We start from the raw sequence: 26,459 nt of genomic DNA on the forward strand, positions 1-26,459 counted from the left end.
TTACATGATGAATTTTTTCTTTTAAGACCTATTATTTTATTATCTAGAACTCCACTAAGGAAAACTCAAATAATGCACATGCAGGAAAACATAAATCAATAAAATGAAAGTTGACAACTCAACTAATGTAGCAACTAATTCCTCCAATACCTGCTATGATTGTTCATGGAAAATAAAGTGTGGAATATGAGAATGAAATATATACTCTTGCTAAAAAAGCCTTGTGAGATGCATGCAAGTTGGCTTATGCGTCCAATAAAGATATGGGAAATAAAGTTGAAAATGAAAACATGTATCTAGCTACCTTCACTTAGAATAATCAATCAGTTGTATTACAATTAAGATTTTGTTAGTTCTACCTGCAATTTTATATCCACTCTATTGTTTTGTAATATTGATCATCTCTATTGAGATTCTTTTTCTATATAAAATACGCAAGTTTTCCTTTTAACATGAAGTCTTCTAAGAAATATTGTACACAAAGTTTTACTTGCTTGAGTTATCTATCACATGGTCAACCTATCATTTTTCAGTACAAGAAGCATTTTATGAAAATCAATGAAATTCATAGCTTCATTCGGCAAGGACTTTAGGAAGCTTGAGAAACCTAAAAATTGAATGTGAATTATGTTTTAAGGATAGCATAAAGGTTCATGGATAGAGCAAAGAATTTGGAAGATGAGTTCTCCATGTAGTATTTATGTTTGAATAAGACCACTAGTTGTACTGTATTGCCAATATAATTTATAGTTGTTTATCAAGCTTCAAAAAAAATCTTCTTTTTTTTATTGATTATTAATTGATGGATTTGTTATTTCTACTTGTTTCTCTTTCATGAAGTTTTTGTGCTAACTATTTTGAACTAATTGAGGATCAAACATTGGTGCCATTATTGTGATATGTTAAATTCTTGTTTGTATTGAATCAAGTAGTTGTTGTAAAAGCTCAATCGATGTGTTATATCTTGGAAATTACAAGTATGGTAAATATGGGAAACATATTGGTGTGTTGCATGTAAATTTTCAAAATAGATCAAAACTACTCTTATTTTATCTTTTCATTATAATGATCACTAATGTTTTGAGTTTGAGTGATTAAGGATGGCCATAGGTGTTCCCTCAAATTGTAAGTTTGGTGTTGGAATTTAGTGTGGATTTTCCATTTACGAATCATATAGCAACTAGAATTTGAAAGTTACATTCCAAAATAATCCTATTTGGGGGATTACTAGTGGTGATTGCTACATATTTTTGATTTTGGAAATTTGCTCCAAATGACAACTAATATAGTGTACCATAGTTTAGGAACACAATGGAAAGTTAATTTTCCTTGCAATTTATCCACTTATATTGTGGTGTTCCATAAATATAAGCAAAACATTAATAATTTAATATAGAGTAGTTAGCTTATTCATTGTGATATTGGACCCAAATAGTAGTTCTTATATGAAGAAATGCTCATCAAACTTGGGCAATCTTGACATCATTGACCTTCAGCCTTGGAATTATTCACTTAGACTTGATCTACATTATCCAATTATACACATGTATACCAAACTTTCCTATTATTGTATCATTTTTACTTCATTTCATTTTATTCTAGACTTAGCTTTGGATTTTTCTAGGAGTTTTGTTTGCACTTGTACACTATATAAGTAATCTATAGCTTGAGCTTTTTAGAATGTAACTTAGTTGGCATAATTGTGCCTAGCATTCATTGAAGGTTGAATACTAAGTTTACTAAGGTGTTATTTTTTATGGTGATGTTTTATTTGCTTTGTTTATACAAGTGATATGGCCACATAATGGCCACTATTTCTGAGCTCAAGAAAACTTGTTCGAGTTTCTTCCTTTTATGAGGGAAAATGACATTGACAATATTGTTGATGTTATGGTATATATCATATAAATCCTTTATAGTCTACTTTATTTTATATTACAATGTTCATTGTCTTTCATGTCTTATACTCTGCATTGTATCTTCTTTATTTTTCAGAAAAGGTACTTAGTATTGATGGTAAGAAGCAGGAATTGAAGAAAGAGGAGAACAATAACACTAGAAAAACAAAATGAAAATTAAAGAGAGAGAGACAAGAGAACTGGTCTAGTGGTACTTGTAGAGCCAATATCCCACATAAGACACACACAGATACTGATGGTCAAGTCCTCATAGTTGGCGAATTCACTTGCAATGCCTTGACGACACAATGATAATGTTTTGAAGTGCTGAAACAATACTTCATGTGTAAATTTTACTCCAACCAATATTAAGTTGGAAACTCATATTGTAATACTTGACATTTTATATAATATAATTTTCGTAGTTTAAATTATTTATAGTTGCACTTGATATTATTTAGTATTATAATTAACAATTAACATTTCTGACTTTGCGTTTTTATATTAGATGAACATGTACACTGTATGAAATTTTTTTATTTAGTTGCAAAATCATAATAATTAATTTATGTTGATTAATGATGATCACAAATCAAATTACAATATACCACTAAATTAGTCGCTTGTAATGGTTGTTAATGAAAATAAATGAAACGACTATAAACTACTAAAGTAGTCATTTATATAATGAATATGAAACTACCTAAAAAGATAAATGATTAATACAAAGGATAAATTTGTGATTACAAATGACGAATAAATTTTGAATATATACGACTATTAGTAGCTATTTTACAGTATCTTATAACACAACCAACATTTTAGTCATATTTCCTTGGTTGTTAATTGGTTTTATCGGGTGATCATTTCGTAATATATTTTGTTGTATATTTGGTCATTAATTGTGGAAATTAATTACTAAATCAATGACTAAATTAATGACCAAATTTATGACTAAATATACTACTGGATAATAAAATCGAAACAACTAATTAATGACTAAGCTAAAAATGACAAAAAGTTGGTTGCCTTATACGATAGTAAAAATTAGCTACTATTGGTCACCGACCGAAAGATAGTCATTTTTTTAGTAACTAATTAACCATTTTGTACTAGTGTTCTGAGTATGTTTTATGACAATGATGATGTATGGCTCTCATCATGTTTTTATTTGTAAATGAATGAATAATGAATATATGACCTAATAGATGATAATGAAGCTAATGTGTTAAGGCATCAATTCTTCTTAGTGATTCTCAATTAGGTGTGAGACCCCTATGCTTAGATCTATTGTTATGACCTTTAGAATGCTTATTTGTGAAATGTTTGACAAAATTATTGTCATGTATAGTAGGGGTCCATTCAAGTCATTGATCAAATGTTTGCATTACTACCTTTGTTTATGTGTTATTTATCATTCTTGAAGGTTTCATGGAGTTCTAGATAGTGGCCTGAGACCTAACCTGAAAAAGTGGCATAGAACTCGAGGTTGTTAGGTTAGAACTAGCTGAAAAAGTCCCCAATTAACATTCATTAATGGGGCATGCAAGAATGGGGTCACATTCATACCCATGTCATGGGAGCAACTAAGGCTCTAAATCATTAAAATGTGAAGTTACCTCATGGGTTGGTCACCTGGAAGGGTTAGTTGGCTCCTGAAGGTTTTTTAGCATGTGAAGAAGGCTAGATTAGTTGTGTTTTGTCAATTCCACTTCCTCAATTGTACATTGGGAGTTGAATCAGATCATAGTAGCCTCTTGTCACATTTTTACCCTAGTGTGCCACTTAACTTGGGTTAATGTGGGAGGATGGTGACTACATTCTAAAAAAAATTGTCATATTATTATTTATATAATTATAATCAAGTTAAAATTAATGTTCTTGATTAATTTCTATATATCGTTGTTGATGTGTTTAGATCAGGTGGTTGGGACAACTATGTTTTCTCATCCCTGCCTAATTTTAATTCCCAAAAATTGACATGTTGGCCTATTTTAATAAAGATAAAAGAGTAGACACCCCCACAAATAAAGTTCCACTCTAGTCTACCTTGAGAATTTTTGGCCTTTTCTAAGTTAATACTAGATATATTATTGTGGTATAATGGGAGCTAGGAGGTTTGATGATGGGCCTAAGCCATATCACTCTAAGAAATATCACTCTAATGAGTTAGAAATTTCCTTGGTTTACATATATATACACTTACACACCTTGTAGCCATGAGGTGTAGACTAATTGCTTTATGTGGGGTTTAGCCCCCATTAATTGTTGGGTTCAAATCTCATGGGGAGGAGTATTAAGTGTCAAGTTCAAATCTCATGGGGAAGAGTTAAGGGTAGGAACAAATTTTGGTGGTCGAAATCTCACAAGGAGTTGAGGGTGGGAACAATTTTTAGGGGTTAAACTATCTCAGGGAACATCAAGGCTTGATCAAGTCTCACACAGTCCTAGTGAAAACTCCTATTATTAGGAAGAACATTCTTCCATCCAACATGTGGCTTAGCTTGAGCCTAAGCACATGCTAGTGACGAAAAAAAAAAAAACATTATATGATTTCTTAAATTAATGTACTAAAATATTTTACACTATATAATCATTAAAACTATTACACCTTATTGTTTTACATCTTAATATTATAGAAGTTAATGTAACTATATTTAATTGTTTGTCATTAAAATTAATTATAAATTACCTTACCTATTTCAAATATTTTAATTTATTTCTTAATAAATTTCATACATTAATTATAATATCTTTAATATATAAATACTATTAAATATTTGACACATAAGGAAAGAAAACATTGGAACTAAATATAGTTGATGTTATGAGGGTAAAATCTCATGTCAGTTAGTTAATGGATAATATCTAAAAACCTACTAAACTTACAATTCTTTTGAAAATTATGATGTAAAGACAAGTGAGATAAATCAATATTACAAAATATTAGATAACCTGTATGTATATATTAAACTGCAAGTTTTGATATTGATTACTTGTTCGAGAGATGGTTGACTCGGCCATAGATTGTACTCATTTTAATAATTGATTATAGCTCAGTCATTAAATGATAAAATGGATGCATAAGATCTTGAAAAGTATATAAATGTTACCGAATTCAAGGATGTATTTCTAGGAGAGTTACATGTGATAACTCCAAAGATGGAGGTTGATTTCACTATTTGTCTTAAACCTAGAAAAAAACCTATAGCAAAAATATCATACCATACGTCAGCTATTGAATTGAAGGAATTATAGATTTAGTTAAAGAAATTGTTAGATTTGGGATTAATGTAACCTACTGTATCACCATGGGGAGAATTGGTGATATTTTTATAAGGATGGATCTTGGAGGTTATGCATAGACTATAATTAGATAAACAACGTAACAATTAAAAATCAATATTATTTATCAAGGATGGATGATTTGTTTGACCATATGAAGGGATCAGTTATGTTTACTGGCATAGAATTGAGGTTTGGATATCATTAGCTGATAATTAAATAAAATTACATCCCAAAGATAGCTTTTGAGACAAGATTTGTCCATTTTGAATTTAGAATTTTTCCTTTTGGAATAACCAATGCCCCATGTATTTTCATGAGCATGATTAACGAAATATTTCGACAGTGTCTAGATAATTTCTTACAAGACTTTATTAATGAATTTTTTATCTATCTAAGGACATTAGAGGAGCATACTAAATGTTTAAGACTCATCTTACAATTTCGTAGATAGAACTAATTGTATGGAAAGTTGTCTAAGTGTTTATTTTAGTTCAAGATTCATTATTTAGGACACATTATCTCGAAAGAAGGGATTGCAATGGATCCTATGAAGATTGAGGCTATTATCGATAGGCTATTGCCAAAAAATGTTCATGAAGTATGTAGTATTATGGGCATGGTATAATATTATCATAGGTTCATTAAAGGATTCTTGAAGATTGCAAACCCCATTACTAAGCTCCAAAAGAAAAATAAGAAGCTTATTTGGAAAAAGATTTGTGAAGAGGCCTTCAAGAAACTAAAGGGATTATTAACAACTGTGTCAATTTCAAAAGTATCTAACATGGTGCAAGTCATTTTGGTATGCATCGAAACATCAAAGGAAGGCTTCAGGTATGTGCTTATGCAATATGGAAGCACGATAGCATAGGAATCAAGGAATCTCTGGTTGCATGAGGATAATTATGCAATGCAAAATCTCAAAATGGTAGCTATTGTATATGAATTAAATGTGTGGAGACATTATTTTACAAAAATAAATGTTAAACTAAAACCAATCATTGTGGGTCGCAATTGTTGGGTATGTTAGTAGTTGTTTTCATTGATGCCAATTTTAGTGGGAGTCTCTTGGTTTAATAGTCCCTTTAGAGAGCTCTCCAATGGTATATTTCACTTATTATAACTCCCTAGGAGTGAAGAGAAATCTGAGTTTGAAGTGCTAGGGAACAAACAAAGTTCAATTTGAGATAAGGTTCCACCATGTTTAGTATCCATCCATCCAGGGATCAAGTTGGGTAGATGTTGGATGTCATTTAAGCTAGGTGGATTCATTTAAGCATTCCAACCTATCCATGATGCACCAAGGAATTTGTGCCTCTGGTAGTGCAATAAGAAAACTCTCAAGAAAGTTGTTGGATCCATATTTCCAAATTCCAAATAGAAGGTGGACACTAGTATAACACAGTAGCACACATGATGATAGGTGGAAGAGAATTAAGTGGTAGTACAAGTGGAATCTACATAGTAGTGTAGGTGGCATCTAGGTGGCTCCAAGTGGCATTGATGTGGTATGAATGATGATGTTACACTCGATTATCATGACATGTGATAGGTGGATTTGACATTTTTGGGTGGTCAGGTGGCCCTTTTTTGAGTGACACATAGAAGTGACATGATGGTGATGTGGCATGACAAGTGGTAGATAAATGACATGACAAATGATGTGGAAATGACATGGAAAATGATGTGGCGGGCCTTAGTATTTGCTAGAATTTTCTTTCGAAAGACCTTATAGTGTTGATAATTTTTTCATCTTCAGCAATTTTGTAGTCGAGACGGAAGAATTGATTCGGGCATCTAGATGTTTGGGAGTGTAACAGGTAAGTATTTAATCTTATAATTAGTTCCACATTTAGCTAAGTGTAGAATAATGGGTCAAGGTTATAATTGCTCACATTTCCAAGACCCCAAACCATATGGGATGTTCTCATTTATTTGAGCACGTGGGAGTTGATGGGTACAAGTAGTTTAACAGATGAAGAAATGGTCAAATGTCAGATATATCAAGTACACTCTTGGCACAATTCTTGAGATATTTGGGCATCTAGGGGTTAAGGCATGTAGTAGTTTCTAGTTAGTTACAATGATTTGGATGTTGGATCCTCAAATCCAATTGCTAGCATATATTCCAAGTAAAAGGTGGTCCTTGCATCAATGCTATACTTTTCCTTAATGTTTCCTACTTAAACCTAACAATCTAGGGGTTCAAAAATCAATATAAATTAATGAAATTCCATATGATTCTTATAAATAAAAATGGTTAAAGTCTCCCCATGGAATGATTGAGTGGTTGGTACAATGGGATGTTATACCTCTTCCCAGCTTCAAATATGATGGGGGGGCATCTTTGGTCCATTGTGATATGGCTCAAGGAATAGGTTCCCCCACCCTCGTGGATTCTCGACTCTTGATAAGTCATAAACTCATGGTATACATGGCTTTGGGCTATTGGATATACTCTTAGTTTTATAGTGTTGGTCACTAGGTTTGACCTTGGACCTCAACTAGATTACACCAATGAGTTATTGATTCACCCTGGTATAAAATAAATAAATAAATAAAAATAGTTAAATGATATTCTTTGAAATTCCCTACAATGAAAGTTAAGAAAATTCCCTTCATCAAATAACCTATTAACTTGTCCTACTAAAATATATTCCTTTCAAATATTTATAAGAATATATTCTTTAAAATTCTCTATAATGATTTATAAATTGTTGTAAATATTTCACTAGACAATTTTTCATGATAGATTTACTAAAATATATTAGAAAATTAAAAATCTACACTATGAGGGCTTATCTCTCCTTAGATTTATGGATCTATTAGTTGTTTTTTATTGTGTATGCAAGAAAACTATAATTATGCAGAAAATAGAGAACAATGACATAATATTCACTAACCACAAATTAACACAAGATATAACCTTATAAACTCCTTTGGGAGAAAACCTAGCTGGAAGGTGAGGCTACTATGCTTTCCTTCTCTAAATGAAAAATGTATGCAAGTACAAAGAAGTGAGGCCTATAGCGTGTGGGCTACTACAATGCACAAACCCTCTTTTTTTTCTCTCTCCCTATCCATTCTAAGCTACTTTGCTTATCTATTAAATAAAATGCACTCGAATAGAATGAAAGCCCTTTCCTCCTAGTGGCCTAGTTATAACACAACCCAATAGCCTACTAGTAGTTAAGTTTCAGTCCTACAACTCTTAACTAGAGTTACAATGTTGGCTCTTATAGAGTATTATTCATCGTGATGATGCGGCTAAACACATTTCCATGAATGATCAAGGTTGAAGTGACATCATCTCGAATCATGGTGGTGAAAATAGGAACTCAGACAATGTCTTAGTGGTATAACTTTTGAATACAGACTCTGATTGAGGTGATTCTTGCATCATTGGAAAATATATGTGTGTAAAATGTTGGTTGGAGGTGCAACTCTTAAGAAACAAATTTTTACCTTAAAAATGATATTTGATGATTCAAACATTTTTAGAAGGTCTCATACCCTTATTCTTCCACTTTTTCTACTATAAAATTATTAAAATAAATGACAAATAATACAATGATCCAATCCAAATCATATAATGAGAACTAATTAAGAATCCTTTATTATACAAAACTATCTTAAAATAACCTAACATTGTGTTCTATTAATTAAACATACACATAATTCTAATGAGAATCTTTTCCAAAATCTCATATGATGGGCATATGTAAAATAATGTAAACCACATTTAATACTTTTGTATTGAAAATTGTGAATTAATATTATTTCTTAAATTTGAATAGAAGTGTCTTACGGTTTTTATGTTTTTGGACTATTTGATCAATGGAGGAAGATCTACAAATTTGATGGTTTTAGTAGACATTTGAGAAGCATAAGTTCTTCTTCACCATGGGTTTCACGATTATACTATATTTTATCACAACTTTTATTAACATACTTTATTTATTTAAAATATTCTTAATATTTTTCATTAATATATTTTATTTATATTCACACACTAAAATAAACCATTTGTGAATAAATATAAACATGTTTTCCAAAATTAAATTTTTAAAATGAGTTATATATTTTCTATTTTATATATATATATATATATATATATATATATATATATATATATATATCACCTTTATTGAATTTTAACTATTATTAAGTCATAATTTCTAGTATATTTATTTGATATACTTTTGTTGTTATTCTGCAGCAACTAAGTCTGATATACTTCATTGTTATAGCGATAGTTATTAAATTTGATCTTAAATCTAACTAAATTACGATTTCAACATAATAAATAAATAAATATATCTTATTTATATTAAAAAATTAAATAAACTATTTTTCAATAAATATAAATATATTTTCAAAATTTTAATTTTAAAAATGAGTTATATGATAAGGATGATGATCATGATGGTTAACGTCAGTTGGGACTAAACATTGGTCTATCAGACCTACAGAAACAAATTATTTATTTTGATTTAAGATTTTATTCCTATGATCAAAAAGCTTGCATAGAAGCCTCGCTCACTATAATTTTGGCATTGTAAAAGGCTAGAAAAGTCAGTTTTGTAACAAAGATTGAAAAACTGAGATCTAATGTGGTTGTACGCGGGCACTTTGAGAGGAAGTGGTTTTCATCCTCAATGTTTCTATTCTCACATATATGGTAGATCCTTTCCATCCATGATGTTTTAAAAACTTCCCAACCACATATTTCACTACAAATCATGAATCATATATATTTTTTTCAATAAAAATAAAATTTAATTTATAAATAAATAAAAAATAAAAACTTAAAAAAATAAAATAGTTATAATTAGTGCTCAACAATTTAATGAAAATAATAATAATATATATTAAATATTTTCCACTCATAAATATTTTCCATTAATGGATAACATTTAATATTAAATTAACATAATATTTTCCATTACTCCTCGAATTTAAATTTCAACCCAATTTAGTAGGATCTTTTATTCATATATAATTTAAATATGTTATTAATATTAAAAACACCAATCATATGGTGGAATATTATGGCTTATTTGTACACAATTCCATATAATTTTTAGTTGAAATGAAATGTGTGAAAATTATATTATTATAATTTTTAGTTGAAATGAAATGTGTGAAAATTATATTATTCTAAAAAAATATTTTATTTGAAATTTATATATTTAAAATTTCAATTATATTTTTATATTAAAATGACTCAAATATTTTTTTATCTAAATGTTTACTCTTTTTAATTTACTATTACTGCTTGTCCAGGCAGGCGTCATCCGTAATAAAAAATCAAAAACCAAGGATACATTTGACAATGCTAATAAAATTTGATGTACCGGCTAAACTAACGCAACAAACTGCAGTCACTGCAAATGACATAATAAAAAATATTAAAAAATAAATGATAACAAAATATATATAAACAATGTAGAATATAGTTAACGATATATATAAACCATCTGGAATAGAGTTAACTTTTGGCTTCAGCACAGCGAATTGGACCAACCATTTTTACTTAGTCAAGTCGATTTTTTCTTTGACCAATTGTGGCACATTACAATAGAAAATCCAACAATTTTTACTTATTCAAGTTATTTTTTTCGTTGAGCTATTGTGACACATTAAAATAGAAAATCCATCCTACTTTTAAACGCTTTACAACATGTAATATCATTCCCTTAATGTCATTAGTGCTTAATACTAGAGCTTTATACTATCATTGTTAATTTAACAATCATGACTCTTTTGCAGAGTCAAATTACCCACAAACCCTTTTAAATTTGATTATGAAACATTTTAGATCTAATAAAAAGAAACAAATTTTCTCTCTCTTTGTCATATAGTTTTATATCTAGATTTTATTGATACGTAATCTAACTATCATGACTCTCAAATTACCTAATAATTTCTTTTAAATTTGACTATGAAATCCTTTAGATCTAATAAAAAGAAACCAACTTACTCCCACTTATCATATAGTTTTACATCTAGATTTTATTGACATGGTTAAACATGCATAACCCTCGTCACTAGAAACGAGAGGGCAGCAACCGTTCCCCAAGAAAAACGCACTAATGTGACTGAACGCCCTTTTTCATGAACAAGTGCATAAATTTTATTTGTGAACAAATAACCTGTACTTTTCCACGTGTTCCCGCTCAATTCATCATAGTCATAGTTGATGCAGGAGCATCCGACTAAGGAGGCGACAAATGGACAAGCTGTTTTGATTAAGTTCACTTTTAGTTAGTTTTATTTTTATTTTTGAATGAAGGTTGTTACAGCCAATGTTTTTATTTATAAACTGAACAGTAGTTAGAATAGGATTTGTTTAAAATAAGTTAGAAATGAAACTGAAAAATAACCATAATGTAACTAAGGGTGGTTCCTCAATAGTATGAGGCTGCCCGCAAGCATAGATAGGAAACCCAGAATCAAAAGTGGGGTTGTTGCCATCTAGATGAAAAAAAGAAAGAAAGCATAACTCTGAACAATTATTTTTTATGAATTTAAAGAAAGCTTACAGGTATTCACTGTTTCAGAAGCAACAAGTATAAATTACTGTGCATAGCAATTAAATAACAAATTTTGTGATTAACATTCAAACTGCACACCAAAACTGAAAGGATCAAATACGAAAGAGCCAAACCATCTAGGTACATTACCAAATACATACTAATTGATTTAAATTAAAAATTTACAGTATATATATATATATATATATATATTCATCAGGTCCATGGAAGTGCGGGACAAAACTTCCAGATTCCACATAAGCCTCAAGACACAGAGCCCTCAAAAAATAACCAACGGTCCTTCATACAAACGAGATAGGGCGAGGAGGGTTTCCACAACCTAGATAGACCAAATCAATGCATAGACGAAACAACAGACACGACAACCAACAGCAAAAGGTCGAAACACATTCCCTGAATAGAAAACAAAATCAACAGGATGGGCTTGTTGCATAGGAGGCGACCAAGTATCGATAGACCAACAAAATGAAACCCCAAGGGTTAAACAACTATAGCCCGAAACCAAAATGCAACCACAAAGCGCAGTCAAGCAAGGACCCTACCCGATTTAAGCACATTGGACTCAAATCTTCGAGGACGAGACCACGACGTTTCATCCCCGAGACCCAGCCCCACGCAGCCACAGCAAAGAGGAGAGGGATACCTACATAGTGACAAGAAGATTGTCAAAGAGGAAGCATAGTTATATAGCACAAAATAACACTAGAGAAAAGACAACTTGACCCATGGCGAATACCTGAAGGGGAGGCCGGACTCCACAACCGAGCCACGAGTTGAAACCCTAACTTGAGCACAACCAACAGTCGAACTGCCATGATACCACAACCTACTCACTAGGAGAAAGGTCATTAATAAAAACTACAGGAAGGCGAAACAGTGGAATCAAAACAGGGTTTTTACCTATCAAATAAGAAGCCAAGCCATCGACGAGAGTAACAGGCGAAGGGCCTGTGAAATGCAACCAAAACCCAGTTAAAAAACATCACCTACAAGTTGTAAAATAATCATTCAGAGACAGTCGAAATAAGGCATACCCAAAATGAAAAACCAAATTGGAGACCTCCATGGAAAACGAGGTGTACAGCAGCCACCAGGTCCAACGAAGAACATTCATATAACTAGCAAACGATAAAGGACTGGAACCAAAGAAGAACCAAGAAGATAGTTGGAAATAGAGACCCATCTTCTTCTAGAGCCGAACCAAACAAGCCACAAAGGAACGAAAGCATAACTCAAATCAACAACACAAATGAGCCCAAGTTGATCCATACCATAGATAACGTTCTCACACAAAATGAGACCAACCTCGAGCCGGATGCGCATTGAAGGCAACATAAACCCTCACTAAACCTCGGTGTGTGCCAGCATGGGAAGGACCAAGGATGGGTCAGCTACCACGTAAGTCTTCCCATGCAACCATCTCGGGATCACCATCAAATTTTGGTATCAGAGCAAGTTCTTTTCTAAAAAGAAAAAAAAAAATGGAAGTAGGAAGAAGAGGTCAAGGTAGAACTATCAGGAGAGTAGCCGATGAAGGGCTGCGAGAAGAAATCAGGATCCTAAGTGCCCGATTGGTAGCAATGGAAGCAGGGAGGCGTAGGGATCCAGAAGGTGGTGATGACAGTGAAGAAGAAGTTGCAGCCACAACGGATGGGTCAGACAAAGAGGGGCCGAAGATAAAATTATTGAGATCAGTTTTGTTGGCAAGTAGCAAGCCGAATCTAGAGCTTTCAAATTTTGATGGCAGTTTATCTATGGAGGTATTGTTAGACTGGATTAGTAAGCTGGATAAATATTTTGAGTGTGAAGAAATCAGTGAAGATAATAAGGTCAAGTTTGCAACCACCAAACTGAAGGGACATGCAACACTGTGGTGGGACAGTGTGCAGGCAGAAAGGAGAAGGTCAGATAAACCATTGATCAAAAAGTGGAATAGGATGATTTCAAAGATGAAGAGTAAGTTTCTACCCAAAGATTATCATATTTCTCTGTATAGGCAAGTGCAGAACTTGAAGCAAAGAGAAATGACTATGAAGGAGTATACGGAAGAATTCTACAAAGTGAACCTATGAGCAGGTTATGTTGAAGATACCCCGGAAAAGACATCAAGGTTTGTGAATGGCTTATAGATGGAGACACTAGATGAGATTAGTATTCTTTCCCCCAAGTCCATAGAGGAAGCCTATCAAAATGCTTTGAAGGTAGAAGAAAAGTTCGCCAAAATCAAAATGCCAAAAGAGGACGTGGATCTGGCAGAGGAAGAGGACATTCTTTTGGCAGAGGCAGAACTGTCAACAGCAATGAAGAGGGCAGCCGTTCAAAAACTACAGGACCAACTGAAAAAGAAGGTAACACTAGAGGAGGAATGCCTTACCAATGAGGAAGAGGTAATGGCAGAGGCAAAGGAAATGCCTACCAGTGTTACAAGTGTCACAAGTGGGGACACAAGTCTTTTGAATGTCCTAAAAGTGATCAAGCAGGGCAAAGAGGAGCATATGTTGCTCAACCGGAAGAAGCAGAGGCACCACCACAAGAAGTGGAGAACATGCCTGAAACGGGAGAAGCCTTAGTGTTAAACAAGGTATTGTTGAAACTGGCTAAAGAGTTAGCTGACCAGACACAGCAGAAAGCCTCAACTGTATGTAAATCACATGGGAAATGCTGCAAATTGATTATTGACAGCAGGAGCACTAACAACCTGGTAACCACTGAAATGGTAGAAAAGCTGGGTTTAAAAATATTGAAACACCCAACACCATATAGGGTGTCTTGGTTACAAAAAGGACACCAACTGTTGGTTGATGAGCAGTGCGAAGTTGAGTTTCACATTGGTAGGTATAAGGATAAAGTAACTTGTGATATCATGCCGATGGATGTGTTCCATATACTGTTGGGCAACCCATGGCAATATGGTAAGAAAGTTGTCCATGATGGGAAGACAAACTGTTACAAGTTTGATAAGGATGGGATATAGCGTACGCTAGTACCCATGAAAGAGGAGGATATGGCAGAATACAATGGAACAAAAGCATTACTGTTAGGAGGAAAAGAGTTTCTACATCAGATTGGAGATGATGAGGTAAAATATGCAATTGTGTGAAGGCCAAGAGTGATGTTAATCCATACTGAGATTACTGACTTACCTGAGGAGATATAGGATATGCTGCAGGAGTTTAATGACATTGTGGTGGATGATCTACCAAATAAATTTCCACCAAAAAGGATTATCAATCACCATATTTATTTCATTGCAAGGGCTAGTTTACCAAACAAATTTTCTTACCGAATGAGTCCAAAGGACAATGAAGAGATCAAGAAGCAGGTACAGGAGTTGTTGGATAAAGGGTTGATTCAGGAGAGTTTAAGTCCTTATGCGGTCCCAACTATTTTAGCTCCAAAGAAAGGAGGTGAATGGCGAATGTGTATTGATTCTCGAGCAATTAACAAGATCACTATTAGGTACAGGTTTCCTTTACTGCAGATGGACGACATGATGCACTGTTTGAGTGGAGCAGCATATTTTTCAAAGATTGATTTGAAAAGCGGATATCACCATATTCAGATTCGTGAATGGGACGAATGGAACACAGCTTTCAAGACCAATGAAGGCCTATATGAATGGATGATCATGCCATTTGGATTGAGCAATGCACCCAGCACATTCATACGCTTCGTGAACGAGATGCTGAAGGAATACATTGGAAAGTTTGTGATTGTATATCTAGATGATAACATTATTTTCAGCAAGACAGAGGAAGAACATTTCTGACATGTCAGGTATGTCCTGGAAAAGTTGCAACAAAACAAATTGTTATTAAATTTGAAGAAGTGTATTTTTTTTAAGAAAGAATTGATTTATTTAGGATTTGTGATTTTAGAAAATGAATTAAAGTTGTATCCAGAAAAGGTTGCAGCCATAGTTACTTGCCCATCCCCCGGGAGTTTGTTTGAAGTGCAGAGTTTTCATGGGTTGGTGAATTTTTATCGAAAATTTCCAAAATATTTCAGTGGGATTTGTGCACCCATGGTGGATAACGTTAAAAAGGAAAATCAACCTTTTAATTGGACGGAGTCAGCGAAAAAGAGTTTTCAGCTGCTAAAAAAGAAGATCATTGTAAGACCAATTTTGAGGTTGCCATATTTCAATAAACTTTTTCAAGTTCATTGCAATGCCAGTGGGACAACCATTGGAGGAGTACTCAGCAAAGAGGAAAAGCCAATGGCCTATTTCAACGAGAAGTTGAATGAGAATAGGCAGAAGTATACATCTTAGGACAAGAAATTTTATGCAGTGATCCAGGCATTGAAACATTGGAGATATTACTTGATGGCGAATGACTTTGTTTTGTTTTCAGACAATTCTGCATTGCAGTATGTTATGTAATAACACAAGCTGAACCATAAACATGTGAAGTGGGTGGAGTACCTCCAGAGTTTTACATTTGTATTGAAACACATCAGGGGTCAAGCCAACAAAGTGGCAGATGTGTTAAGTAGGAGAAATTTGATTTTATAGGAAAGCAGAGTGCAAGTGTTAGGATTTAAGAATCTTAAGGATCTGTATGAAACAGATGCAGACTTTAAGGAAGCATATGAAGCTTGCTAGAATCCTTTGTTGAGAGACAATAGTTCATGGCTAGACTATAACATACAGGAAAGATTTTTGTTCAAGGGAGGACAATTGTGTATTCCGGAATGTTCGATGAGGGAAAACTTAGTCCAGGAAAACCATAGTGGGGGTTTAGCCATACATTTTGGCATTGATAAGACTTTGGATCAAGTGAGCCACTTCTATTATTGGCCAAAAATGCATAGAGACGTACAAATATTTGTGGCTAGGTGTAAGATGTGTCAGCTTGTGAAGGGACACAATCAAAATACAAGATTATATACACCCTTGCCTATTCCAGACAGACCATGGGACTCAATCAATTTAGACTTTGTATTAGGTTTGCCAAGAACACAAAAGGGGTTTGATTCAACCATGGTGGTGGTGGATCGCTTCACCAAGATGGCGCATTTCATTCCTTGTAGGAAGACCAGCGATGCCACAAATGTAGCACACTTGTTCTTCATAGAGATTGTCAGATTACATGGCTTGCCGATGTCTATTGTTTCAAGTTGGGACGTGAAGTTCACAGGTCATTTTTGGCTAACTTTGTGGAAAAAGCTAGATACCAAACTAAACTTCAACTCAGCTTATCACCCACAAACTGATGGGCAGACTGAGGTGGTGAACCCAAGTCTGGGGAATCTATTACGTATTCTGGTTGGTGAAAATTCACAACAATGGGATTGTGTACTCAAACAAGCATAGTTCGCTTATAATGATTCACCCAACAGGAGTACGGCCAGAAGGCCTTTCCAAATCCTATACGGGATGCACCCCCGTGGTGTGCACGAGTTACGAGATTTGGGTCGATTGGAATGAAGGAGTGTTAATGGTGAATACTTTGCAAAGGTGATCAAACTTCATGAAAAAATGAAATCCAAATTACAGGACAGCAGCCAAGGGTATAAACAAAAGGCATATTTAAAATGGTAGGAAATGCAATTCAATGTAGGGGACCTGGTACTGCCACATCTATGTAAAGAAAGGTTTTCTAAAGGAAAATATAACAAATTGAAACTGAAAGAAAAAAAGGACCTTGCAAGATACTACGAAAGTTCTCTACAAATGCATATGAACTGTAACTACCCCTGGGTATAGGGATCTCACCCATCTTCAATGTGGTAGACCTGTACCCTTACATTACTGCTAATGTGGAGGATAGTTCGATAGAACACACATGGGACACCCAGGGATAGACTGGGTCATGGGTCAAACAGATGCCTCCAGCCAAGCTTCTAGGGATCAAACAAATCTTGGATACTGAGGTGGCCAGGTGGACTCAACAGAAAGAGTACTTATAGTACTTGGTCAAGTGGAAGGACCGTCCAATTGAGGACAGTTCTTGGTTGGATGTAGGCCAGATTCAAAGCGTCAAGTACTCGATTGAAGATCTCATGGACAGGAGCCATGAGACTCATTCACCCCGGGAGCCTGATGCACGAGCATCTGACTAGGGAGGCAACAACTGGACAAGCTGTTTTGATTAAGTTCACTTTTAGTTAGCTTTATTTTTATTTTTAAATGAAGGTTGTTACAGGCAATGTTTTTATTTATAAATTGAACAGTAGTTAGAATAGGATTTGTTTAAAATAAGTTAGAAATGAAACTAAATGAAATTGGAAAATAACTATAACGTAACTGAGGGTGGTTCCTCAACAGTATGAGGCTGCCAGTAAGCATAAATAGGCAACCCAGAATCAAAAGTGGGGTTGCTGCCATCTAGATGAAAAAAGAAAGAAAGCATAACTCTGAACAATTATTTTTTTATGAATTTAAAGAAATCTTACAAGTATTTACTATTTCAAAAGCAACGAGTATAAATTACTATGCATAGCAATCAAACAACAAATTGTGTGATTAACATTCAAACTGTGCACGGAGACTGAAAGGATCAAATACGACAAAGCCAAACCATCCAGGTACATTACCAAATACATACTATTTGATTTAAATTATATATATATATATATATATATATATATATATATATATATATATATATATATATATATATATATATATATATATATATATATATATATATATATATATATATATATATATCAAGTCCATGAAAGTACAGGACAGAACTTCTAGATTCCACACAGGCCTCAAGACACAAAGCCCTAAAAAAAAATAACAAGCAGTCCTTCATACAAACGAGATAGGTCGAGGAGGGTTTCTGCAACCTACATAGACCAAAGCAGTGCACAGATGAAACAATAGACATCACAACCAACAGCAGAAGGCCGAAACACATTCCCAGAATAGAAAATAAAATCAACAGGATGGGCTTGTTGCAGAGGAGGCAACCAAGTATCGACAAACCAACAAACTGAAACCCAAAGGGTTAAACAACTGTAGCCTGAAACCAAAATGCAACCACAGAGCGCAGTCAAGGAAGGACCCTGCCTGATTTAAGCACATCGGACCCAAATCTTCAAGGATGATACCACGACGTTTCATCCTCGAGACCCAGCCCCTTGCAGCCACAACAAAGAGGAGAGGGATACCTACACAATGAGAAGAAGATTATCAGAGAGGAATCATAGCTATATAGCACACAACAACACCAGAGAACAACAAGGAACTTGACCCATGGTGAATACCTGAAGGGGAGGTCGAACTCCACAACCAAGCCACGAGTTGAAACCCCAACCTAAGCGCAACTAATGGCCAAAGTGCCATGATACAACAACCTACTCACCAGGAGCAAGGTCATCAATAAAAACTACAGGAAGGTGGAACAATGGAATTGGAACAGGGTTTTTACATGTCAAATAAGCAACCAAGCCATCGACAAGAGTAATAGTTGGAGGGTCTGTGAAATGCGACCAAAACCTAGTTAGAAAACATCACCTGAAAGTTGTAAAAGAATAGTTCACAGATAGTCGAAATAAGGCAAACCCAGAATGACAAACCAAACCTGAGACCTCCACGAAAAACCAGGTGTACAACATCCAATAGGTCCAATGAAAAACATTCATATAACTAGCAAATGATAAAGGACCAGAACCAGAGAAGAACCAAGAATATAGTGGGAAACAGAGACCCATCTTCTTCTAGAGCCGAACCAGACAAGCCACATAGGAATGGAAGCATAACTCAAACGAACAACAACATAAATAAATCCAGGTCGAGCCATACCATAGACGTCGTGCTCACACAAAATGAGACCAACCTCGGGCCGGATGAGCATTGAAGGCACCATAAACCCTCACCAAACCTCAGTGTGTGCCAGTGCGAGAAGGACCAAGGACGGGCCAGCTGCCATGTAAGTCTTGCCAATAGTTCATTCCATTTACAGTTTTTTCTCCACTTGTATTTTTGCTCTTTATTGTAAGGCTTTCGTGAATATATTTATTTAGTAGCCTAGAGGACTATGGCAAGTAACTAAAAAGTATTCAATGTTTTTTCTTTACATTTTCTCTAGCTTACAACAGGTCTTTTTTTTAACTGACTCTAACAATGTGACGAAAAAGAAATCTATCTGAGATAGAGTCAAAATAACCTTGAAATTTATCTAATATCTTATATTTAATAAAGTGAAAACTATTTTTCTTAAATAGTTTATTAAGCATTTTCTTCTATAGCATGTATATTGGTAAAATTCATAGGTTAATCATAATTCCATATCAATTGCATATTCTACTTATTGTTTCCCTCCTCATGTATATCTTGGTCTTAGGTGATATATATATATATATATATATATATATGAATTTTTCACACATAAACAATAATTAGCAGAAGGTATAAGAAACAATAATTAGCAAGAGACACAAGAACCTATATACTTAATGACCAATTTGTTGAGTATCTATATGAGATAAACCATATTACTCATTATTTAGTATTTTAATTAAATTCGCTATAAATATAGTTGAAACTATATTGAAAACTCAAACTAAATCTGTTTTTTCCATATTTTTGTTTTTTTTCTCTCTCCTTGTTTCTTGTGCGAAATCTCCAAACTTGGTTTCTCATTTCATTTCTGGTTTCTCATTTTTGGTAACATAGTGCATAACCACATCTTATAGTCATATAGCCATTTTTTTACAAATTTCAATCTTCTGCGTATTTCTATCTTTTTTTGTTATTATACTAGCACTCGTCACCATTCTCTCAGTTAGGCACTAGGCAGCGCTAGTGTTCTCTCCCTCTCCTCTCCTAGATGCTCTCTCCTCTCCCAGATGTGCCTTTCCTCATTACATCTCACCTTGTTAGACCTAATTATCTGGTTGCATCCTACTTTGTTGGACCTTTATTTCCTCTAGGGAGATCGCTATGCATACTATCTCTTCCAATGGGAACTCACAATGGATCCCTTCATGTTTCTCTATGTTGGTTTCCTCTTAAGAAATCTCCACACATATTAGATGGAACTCACAATGGATCATGCATGTTGATCATATCCCAATTTTGACCCCAACATACAATGTGTAGGTAATTGCAACCACTACCTCCTTCTATGGACCACAATCTCTTGATTTTGATATGAATTCTTAGAAATAAGAAAATGTGAAAAATAAATGCACACCTTAATTTACTATGAAAAATCCCAATTGAACCAAATTAACCTTTTACTTACTAAATTCTAACACATTACAATATAAAATTTCCAAACCATTTAAAAAATTATAACATTTAACAACACATTACAATATAAAATTTCCAAACCATTTGAAAAATTATAACATTTAATACCATAAGCTGAATATCAAAAATCACGGATCTTAAAATACATAACTCTTTCATAAACTTAAATTTACCTAACAAATAATTGATAATCCTGCACCTTAGAAAACATTAAAATTATTTTATTTTCTTACTATTAAATGCATAGCATTCTCCCTTTACAGCATATGTATTTTTTGGTTTTGCCAAAATATCTCCCTTTACAGCACATGTATTTTTTAGTTTTGTCAAAATATTTAACATACTGTAGGCAAGATTGTTAATGTAGAATCGCAAGAGTAATATGCACAGTTACATGTGCCATGCTCTAGAGAAATCCATGTGTAGAAAGTGTCAAGGAAAGCTGACATCTCAGAAAACAGAACACAAACATTGGAGCAGAAGGCAAAAGCAAAAGTGAGATTATTTGGTAAAAGTTGTTTTTTTTAACTGTAATTTAATATAATATGGGTTTAAAATTTTATTTATATCTTAAAAACAAAATACAAACATGGGAGCAGAACACAAAAGAAAAAATAGATTATTTTGTAAATTTGCCAGAATTTGATATAATATGAGTTTCAGAATATATTTATTTAATTTTTATTATTATTATTATACCTGTTGTATGGTATTAATATTTATTTTTGTTTTGACTGTATATTATTTTGCTTTTGATAAAAAAATTTATATTGTTTATCTATAGTTTATTATTAGGAATTCAATTTTTGTTATTTTTTTCTATTATTTCCATTTTCATGACTTACAATTTCTTCTTCATATTTTTAATTGAAGGTGACTTATTATTATATTAAAACATATTTTAATAAATTCAATTATATATAAATATATATAAAAGTTAACGCACACATATTAAATGTATATATGTTAATATTTTCAGAGAAATATATATGTTAATATACACAATATTAGTTAATCACAATTTTTAATTTTGCCTTCAACAATATAATATTTTATTAATTATTTTATTTTTGTGTTTATTATTTTTTAATTTAATTAAACTATATTTAAATTAAGCTACATGTACTAGCTACTATGTAATGTTTGTTTAAATTCAAAATTGTTAAAAAAATATAATTTTTATCTTTAAATTGTATTTTAATATATAAATAAATTAAATATTTTGAAAAAATAATGAAATATTGAAATTTATAAACGAGGGCATTTAGATTTACAATTCCAAATAATTTTAATCTCATTTACCAAAAATTAAAAAACATAAAATTACAACAACTTTAGCCCAAACTGTTTCTAATGTCAATTTATCCCCTATACTAGTCAAAGGTTGTGGTTCAGTCAATTTGTCCTGGATGGTAGAGTAAAGTTGTTGGTTTGGCTCTGGTACAAATTTTGATATTATGACCTTAGGAGCGTAAAAATACCCAGAAACGGCTATTCCTAAATCCACTTCTATAGAAAAGTCAATGCTCCGTCCTTACACTCACTTGACAAGAGCTTGACGTCACCAGAACCATTGATCATGGACATGCATCCATGCATCTATCTCTCCTCACCCAGTTAGTGTTCCTCTGTCCTTACACTCACCTGACAGGAGCTTGACGTCATCGGGACCATTGATCATGGGCATGCATCCATCTCTCCTCACCTAGTTCGTGTTCCTGCCCGCCTCCAGCGCGGGTGTTCCTGCCAGAGTTGCCCAACGGTTCAGCGTAATCAATGCAAGTAGTGCGCTCCCATGCACTGATAGTAATCACGGCATTAATGTTATTCAAATAATGAGCCCATTTGAATTCAAATTCAAATTTAAATTTAAGCGCTCAAAATTCAGCGCTCATCTATATTTCAGCAACCACATTCGAATTTCTTGAGAGCTTCGTCAACCGGCAAAATCGCACATCTGTATCTCCCGCGGTCATTTCAAATATTTTCAAAAAGGCCGGCCCGCTCATTTGCATATTGATTCTCTCTTCAGTTTTGTTTTGTCAATGAAGTTGGGGACGGTAGAATATCATGACCTCACCCTTCAAATTCGGTCTTCCAGGGATAAAACTCAAGAGCGGACAATGAACCAAGCAATGAAGGCTCTGTTTTGGCTATCAAATTTAGGAATCCGCAGTGAAGATCGCCAAGAAATAAAATAATGAAATCCCAAGGACCAGGAGAAAAAGAGAGTAAAAATAATTGTTAACCTAGTTCTTCCCCTTTAGGAATCTGTAATAAAGATGGCCAAGAAATACAATAATGTCCAATAAATAATAATAACTATCCATGATTCGGTGGCTGCAGATGGTTTTGCTTTTGTCTTTACAGCAGGTAATGAGTATCAAGTCTGGTCCGAAGGCAGAGGCATTTTTGTCAGAATTCTGTAAACTCGTGGAAGGAACCATTTCCATGCCTATAAATCTTCCTGGTACCAGCTACAAACGTGGTTTCCAGGTATGTAAATCACCCCCAAAAACCAGTAATGCGTTTCTACACACCAGAGTTTGGCAAATGCTGTGAACCCTAAACTAGAATATGCATTAGTGGTGAACGTTTTAGGTGGATTTTCTGGAAACTTGAAGAATAATCAATCACCCGTACTGCTCATTATGTGCAGGCAAGGGAAAATATCCTGAGAATGTTGAGAGAAGTGCTCAAGGAAAGGAGGGCTTCCATGGACACTTATAATGATATGATTGCAATGCTTCTCAATGACAAAGAAGAAGAAGCAGATGGCGCATCTGCTAATTGCAAGCTCACAGATGAACAGATCTTCGATTTACTAATATCTATTATCAATGCTGGCTACGAAACAGTTTCCACCACAACCATGATGGCTGTCAAGTATCTCCATGACAGTCCCGAGGCTCTCCGAGAGCTTAGAGTGAGTTCAATATAATATAAATATAAATCTGTCCATATCTCTCAGATCTAAGGCTTTTGTTCTGAATATATACATAAACCTGACTGTCTGCTTGCAGGAAGAACACCTAGCAATTCTGAGGAGAAAAAATCCGGGCGAAACTGTCAATTTGGATGACTACAAGTCTATGAAGTTTACTCAGAGTGTATGCGAATCATCATAAACCAGATTTGTTTCCAGAGGGGTTTGAGGGGGCAAAATTTGATACTAGACTATTTTGTTAGGATATATTATATTCTTTCATTTGGTTTAAAAGTTTTTTTTGTTAGGTATAATATTTAAATTTTTAAAAAATGCCTTTGCTTAAATATAATATATACATTTTAGTTTTTGCTTTTTTGTTCCTCAAAAACTTTTATCTGTGTTAGCAAGAAATGAATTGATATTTTAATCTCCAAGAGATTAAAAATAGTTTATGGTATTATTAGTTTTTTATTTTTAGCTTTTTGTAATTCAGTCTTTTTCTTATTCAAATTGATGATGAGCTGAGTCAACCTTCCAACAATCTCCTTGCCAAAAAGACAATGCCAATGCCAAGAAACATGTGCAACATATTACCATAACTTTATATATTGCCATAATTTTCCTCTGATGTCTTTGAATGCATCACATTCCAAAATGAAATGTTTTTCTGATTCTATTGCCAAATATTTTTTTGATTCTATTGCCCTAGACCTGCAAAATATACACACTGATTCTCTTAATTTTTTTTAGACAAGTAATATATGAAATGCTATTTGAATAATTTTTCAAATCAAAATAGTAATCCAAAATATTATAAATAAACCTCATGTTTAAATCCTTAAAATTTTTTAGTGAAAAATACCTTCACTGAAATTTGATTAACAGATTTTGATTGCTTACCTCGTTGTTTCTTAAGAAGCTTTCATTGATTGCAGCTGATATATGAAACGCTGAGACTTGCAACTGTTGTAAATGGGGTTTTGAGAAAAACAACTCAAGATATGGAAATGAAAGGTTTCATGATTCCCAAAGGATGGAAAATTTATGTTTACATGACAGAAGCCCATCACGATAATTTTCTCTATCCAGACTTCTCCGCATTTAACCCATGGCGATGGCAGGTGCGTATGTAGTTGTTGCATTTAAATCCAATGATATAGAGTAGTCACACAGGGCTAATGTGTATAGCTCTATTCAGGAAAAGAACGGTGACTCCGTCATGTATTTCACGGCTTTTCGAGGAGGAAGCAGGCTGTGCCCAGGCAAGGAATTGGGTTTAGTTCAGATATCCATGTTTCTCCACCATTTTGTCACTCGCTACAGGTAATAATCTATTCCACAGCATTTATTATTGTTATCTCATAATGCCCATTTGATAAATCTCGTAACTCTCGTCTCTTCGGTATAAATTTTATTATTGACAGATGGGAGGAGGTCGGGGGAGATGAAATTTTGAAATTTCCCAGGGTTGTGGCTCCTAAAGGACTTCGCATCAAAGTATCAGAGTACTGAATCAATGAAAATGCCAGAGTGCATCAACCACAGGGCTGTTTCTCTCAAATATACTAAATGTCATGTATAGAGTATCCAAGTTTATGTTTAAGCTCCATGTATATCTTCGCTTGAAGAAAGAGTAACTATCATCAAATACATATGATTACATGGATCAATTTTGAAGAGATTATTCTACCTTGTGATGTGAAACAATTTAAAACTGTTGATAAAATGAGATATTTTTTTCCCTGTAATAGAGTTTTTTTTTCCTGTGAGTTTTTTTTCCTGTGATAGAGATTTCTAAAGGGCCATGTTTGATTAATAGCTATAATCAAATTAAGGGGAGTTGGAAACCACAAGTTACATCGAAAATGGAAAATAAATAAAAAAAGGCCCACCAAAATGAGATTATTCTTCATAATAGTTAAAATCAAATTAATGGGAATTGGAAAATGAAAAGTTAAAATGGAAACTAAATTGAAAACTGCCCCTAAAATGAGATTATTCCTTGTAATGAGATTATTCTTCATAACATTTAAAATCAAACAAGTGAGAATTGGAAACTTGAAAAATTAAATTGAAAATTGCCTTAAAAATGAGATGATTCTATCTTGCTATGAGATTTAAGACTAGATTTTAAAACCAGATTGAAAACTCTTTGTAAAATGAGATTACTCTTTCTTGTTATAAGATTTGATTATTGGATCTTGTAATAAGATTTGGAATGAGTTTTTTAAACCAGATTGATTTTTTTTTAAACTAAATTATTTTTCACTGTAATAAGATTTGTAATAAATTTTTTTAATTAAACATATTTAATTAATGGTTAAAATTATATTTAGACATTTGAAAATCTGTATAAGGAAATTAAAACCAAATTGAAATTTACTCCAAAAAATGAGATTATTCTTTTTTATCTGAAATTTTATTAAGCAGATTATTCTTCTTAGTAATAAATTTTCTATTTAGCTATGTTTGATTAGTGATTGAAATTAAATTAGAAAAATTAAAAAATTGAAAATCAAATTGAAAATTATAACACAAAATTAGATTATTATTTTTTGTAATGAGATTTTTAATTA

At 33.2% G+C, this 26,459-nt stretch overlaps 1 protein-coding gene across 1 annotated transcript; it reads left to right on the top strand.

The window, feature by feature from the left end:
- The first annotated feature begins 23,228 nt into the window (after positions 1 to 23,228).
- On the top strand, positions 23,229 to 25,443 carry LOC149175904 (cytochrome P450 85A1-like). The gene is made up of 6 exons (XM_089422971.1): positions 23,229 to 23,450; positions 23,614 to 23,880; positions 23,978 to 24,064; positions 24,819 to 25,004; positions 25,082 to 25,206; positions 25,308 to 25,443. Exons 1-6 carry the CDS (start codon positions 23,283 to 23,285, stop codon positions 25,393 to 25,395), a joined length of 921 nt encoding a protein of 306 aa, XP_089279097.1. The 5' UTR covers positions 23,229 to 23,282; the 3' UTR covers positions 25,396 to 25,443.
- The last annotated feature ends 1,016 nt before the right edge of the window (positions 25,444 to 26,459 follow it).

Source organism: Pinus tabuliformis, chromosome 4_1 (assembly GCF_031772625.1).
Source record: "Pinus tabuliformis cultivar Carrire ecotype Pingquan chromosome 4_1, CPIR1, whole genome shotgun sequence".
Classification (NCBI taxonomy): Eukaryota; Viridiplantae; Streptophyta; class Pinopsida; order Pinales; family Pinaceae; genus Pinus; species Pinus tabuliformis.